The sequence below is a fragment of the Lactuca sativa genome, chromosome 6, assembly GCF_002870075.4.
Source record: "Lactuca sativa cultivar Salinas chromosome 6, Lsat_Salinas_v11, whole genome shotgun sequence".
Lineage (NCBI taxonomy): Eukaryota > Viridiplantae > Streptophyta > Magnoliopsida > Asterales > Asteraceae > Lactuca > Lactuca sativa.
In genome coordinates this window covers 180,188,870-180,192,928 of record NC_056628.2, presented here as the reverse complement: position 1 = coordinate 180,192,928, position 4,059 = coordinate 180,188,870, and the positions used below count along the sequence as shown (strand labels likewise).

The 4,059-nt window shown below is 36.7% G+C and overlaps 1 protein-coding gene across 1 annotated transcript; it reads right to left on the bottom strand.

Moving 5' to 3' along the window:
* Positions 1-304: 304 nt before the first annotated feature.
* On the bottom strand, positions 305-2,220 carry LOC111904931 (ethylene-responsive transcription factor RAP2-13). Its single transcript, XM_023900632.3, has one exon. The coding sequence runs from the start codon at positions 1,645-1,647 to the stop codon at positions 637-639; it is 1,011 nt and encodes a 336-aa protein (XP_023756400.1). The 5' UTR covers positions 1,648-2,220; the 3' UTR covers positions 305-636.
* Between the last annotated feature and the right edge of the window lie 1,839 nt (positions 2,221-4,059).

The following is a 4,059-nucleotide window of genomic DNA, read 5'->3' as shown; positions in this document are numbered from 1 at the left end:
TCAAATTAAGACTCTATTCCCTATTTGAATAATGCTAGTGGATTCAATTCAATGTCACAATCCAATAAAATCATTTTCTCAAATGGAAAAACGTTTTCTTGGACAATATTTTTCTTCATTCCTTCTCGTTTACATCATATGCTGTCATCTTTTAGAAACTTCACGTTTTCTTCATTTCAAATCTATTCACATAAGCAAAAAGAAAAAAAGTTAAAAACTATAGTATTTCCTTACTCTAAAATATGTTCATCATATGAACAAATGTGTTTTTCGTTTTTTATCATAATCATTAAACGTCATTAGATTAAAATAAAATAAAAATCAATAAATATTCGATTAGGGTAACTTGCAAACAAGAAACACCTTAATGTGTTGGACAAAGGACATAAATGGGATTTCATAAATACTCCCAAAGTCCAAACCAAAATATAAACAAAAATAAAATACGAATTTACTAAACTACCCACTAGAGTGAAGTGGTGAGCTCTGTAATTTCCAAAAACTCCATTACAGTTGGCTCCCAACTTCCCTACCAAATTACAAAAACAAACCATTACTATTCCTAGGAATTACAAATATGCCATCTGCCTACGAAATTACAAATATGCCCTTCGCTAATACAAGATTCTGGTTTCACTAGATAGAACCCCAGTCGATCTCATACGACGGATACTTCTCCAGTGAGAAATTCTCCGACCAAGCATTGTCGTCCTCCGTGAACTCCGGGAACGTCAGATCAGACGACGGCGATGAGTTTCCCGATCCGGCGTACCCTTCGCTCTCACAACCTTCCACCTTCACAGCCTCTTGCGACAAAACAGTTGCTGTTGCTGTCTTCCCCGCCGATGACCGCCGTGAACCGGCCTTCTTAGTGCCGTCCACGGATTTCCCCTCCGCCAAACACTGACAAATCGTCTGTAGCTTGGCGACGACAGAAGAATGCAACGGCTTAAAGTCGGTGACGTAAGACCCGTTTTGCCGAAGCTGCGGAAAGTTGAGCCGGGCGTAGTCTCCACGGAGCTTATACGCGGCTTTATCATATGCCAACGCCGCTTCCTCCGCAGAGTCGAATGTACCCAACCAAAGCCGGGTCCGGCTCTTGGGTAAACGGATCTCGGCGACCCATTTTCCCCAGTGCCTTTGCCTCACACCCCTGTAAAGCTTCGGGGGTTTCGGAGGTGACCCGGATTGTTTCACGGGTACAGGATCAGGATCTTGAGCCATGAAATTCAAGTTAGTCTGTGGCCATTGTGTGGGTATTTCCATCTGGGTTTGGATCTGGTAAATCTGGGATTCGGATAACTGGTTCAAGTTCAACCCGAGGGAAGAACCGGGTTGGTCGTACACAAACCGGTCTTGGATTGAGTAATCCGGGAAGAAACCGGTTTGTTGATGGGTGGTGGGGACGTAAGAAGAAGATGAAGGAAATGAGTCGAAAGATGAAGAAGGGTATGGATAAGAGGCAGAAGGTGTAGAGAAAGGAAGGGTATTTTGGTAATTAGAAGACGCCATTTGAGAATAAGAAGAAGAAGAAGAGGAAGGTGAGGCACTTTTATAAAAAGGTTCAAGTGCCTCCATTAATTCACCACCAGCTGTTGATTGCTGAAACTCATTGTTATTCCAGAAATCCATGGCAGTAGAAGCCATTAATCTACTTTTTTCAGATTAAATTTACAAAAAAAAAAAGATGATTTTCCAAGATTTAAAAGACCTGGAAAACCAAGAAGAAAATAAAAGAAGGGTTTTTTTTCAAATAATCAAAAACCCTTTTTCAAGAAACAAAAATAAAAAATGAAAAAAATAAAAAATCAACCTTTAGGGAACAAAAACAACCCAGAAAAGGTGATTTTAATCAAAAGAAATAGAACCCAATTGAAAAAGATGGATCGCTATTCTGAAAAACACCTGACTCTGTCTTTTAAAAAAAATAAAATCATATAAAGTTTGTTCTTTTGTTCATAATAATCTTGAAAATCATTTAAAAACAAACCCAAATCAATTGTAACTTTTTTTGCAGTTGAAAGACCAGATGATTTACAGAATGGGACATACAGAAGCGGGGATTACAGAGGGGGGAGTTAAATGAAAATTAAGAAAACCAGCGAAAAAAATAAAAGAAATCTTTTCTGTGTGTGCTTTTAACTGTGTGTGTGTGAGAGGGATGTAGAAGATGAAGAAAAAGAAGAAGAAGAACTCTCAAACCTCACTTTTGTGTTTGAGTAATCGGTGAAAGAGATATGGTTGGTTTTATAGGGGTGTAGGGGTGGGTGAAGTCCACTAGGTTAATTAACCTGATGAGATAACCATGGTTAGGTTCGCATATTGTTTCTATTTTTGGAATTACATGGTGACGCAGGTTCCAGGTCAATCTGGTAGGGTGATGTGGGTAATAACGCGTCTAGGATATCGACAAGTGCCAGTTAAAACATAACACGTGCCGGTTAATATCTCTGGAGGTTGGTCTAGCTTTTAAGCTATGCCTTTGACTAAGAAACCGTGTTCACATTAAGTTTTTACCAAAACAAGAAAATATTAATATTCGAGATTTCCTGATTAGTAAAAAAAAAATTACCAAAAGTTTTAAAATCTTAAAGTGGGAAAGATCGGTGTCATAAGACTCGCACTCTGTTTATGTCATGGTGTCATAACGCCATTAAGCCGGTTGTAACTTATTACATCCGGTCATAATAATCATATATTAACACTTTAAACAACTTTGTTCTCCGGATATGTACAAAAAAGTATTCAAATATCAACAAAACGAAAAGTAATTACTTTGATAAGCCGATTTCCTTTAAATATTTTATCTGATTATTAGTACAAATCCAATTTGTCAACTCAACCCAATAATTAACTAGGAACCCTAGTGACTTCCGGTTCATCTTGGGAATTCTGGCTAGGCTTCGATTTCCGTTTTGTATGTTTTTTGGAGTCTTTTTTAATGTGTAGTTATTATGGCTTCGAAGAATAAGGACAAAGGTTGACAATGGCATACTGATAGAAGTTAAATTTGCATTGAAGATCCCCAAATACGTAATAGAAACGGAAGTAACATGTAATCAAATTACAAAAAAGAAAAGGTGTTAAATAGTCTTTATGTTACAAATTTCCAGAAAAAATAACTGCGAATGATCTCTAGAAACTTTGTGAGCAACAAGAAGCGGTGGTTGATGTTTTTATTCTTCCTAAACTGTCAAAAATTGATTGAAGATTTGCTTTTGTTCGATTTCTCAAGAATAAGGAATACAATCATGTTTTGGAAGATCTGAACCGAGTATGGATTGGTAGTCACCATGTTTTCACATTACGGGCTAGATTCAATAGAGTGGAGTCAGTGAATCATGATAAACCAAAATTGTATAAAAATGACAATCAGGTACAATCAAAAAGGTCTCGGATAGAAAAGAATGTTGATATCCCAAAGTCGTATATGCATATGTTGTAGGCATGTTTGTAGAACTCGCTACTCGGCACCTGTTCGGCCGAATACCGAGTGGCGAGTACTCGGGGAGTACTCAGATTCGGTAATTAATGTATAAATATTTTTAGGGAAATTATATATGTCACAATCATAAGTTAAAAACATAAGTTAATTGAAATATATAACAAAATTAGATACATGTGAATACATAAAAACTGAAAAACACACAATGGTTTTACTTCACGAATAATTACTGAAAATTTTAAATATATATATGTAGTAATAATCACGTGTGTGTGTGTGTGTGTTAAATAGCAAATCATTAAGTATATTATACATATTAGTCACCAGGTTGGCCGGGTTTTACAACATTGCTCGCTTCAATAAGGGTCGATTGGGGAGTACTCAGATTTTATAACTCGCCTCGGTAAGGGTTGAGTAGCGAGTACTCGGATGAGTAATCGGCCAACTCGACGAGTTTTACAACATTAGTTGTAGGAAACAAATTTAAAACAGATTGAAGGATTAATATGGATGAGCATTTGACACAAAAAATGAATGATGCTATGGAAGTCAAATTGCAACTTCAAGATTTTTTTTTGTAATTCCACATGAAAAAATGGTGATAATTGCAAGGA

Coding starts and splice junctions, on each gene's coding strand:
- LOC111904931 (XM_023900632.3), bottom strand. CDS start 1,647: ATGGCTTCTACTGCCATGGATTTCTGGAATAACAATGAGTTTCAGCAA.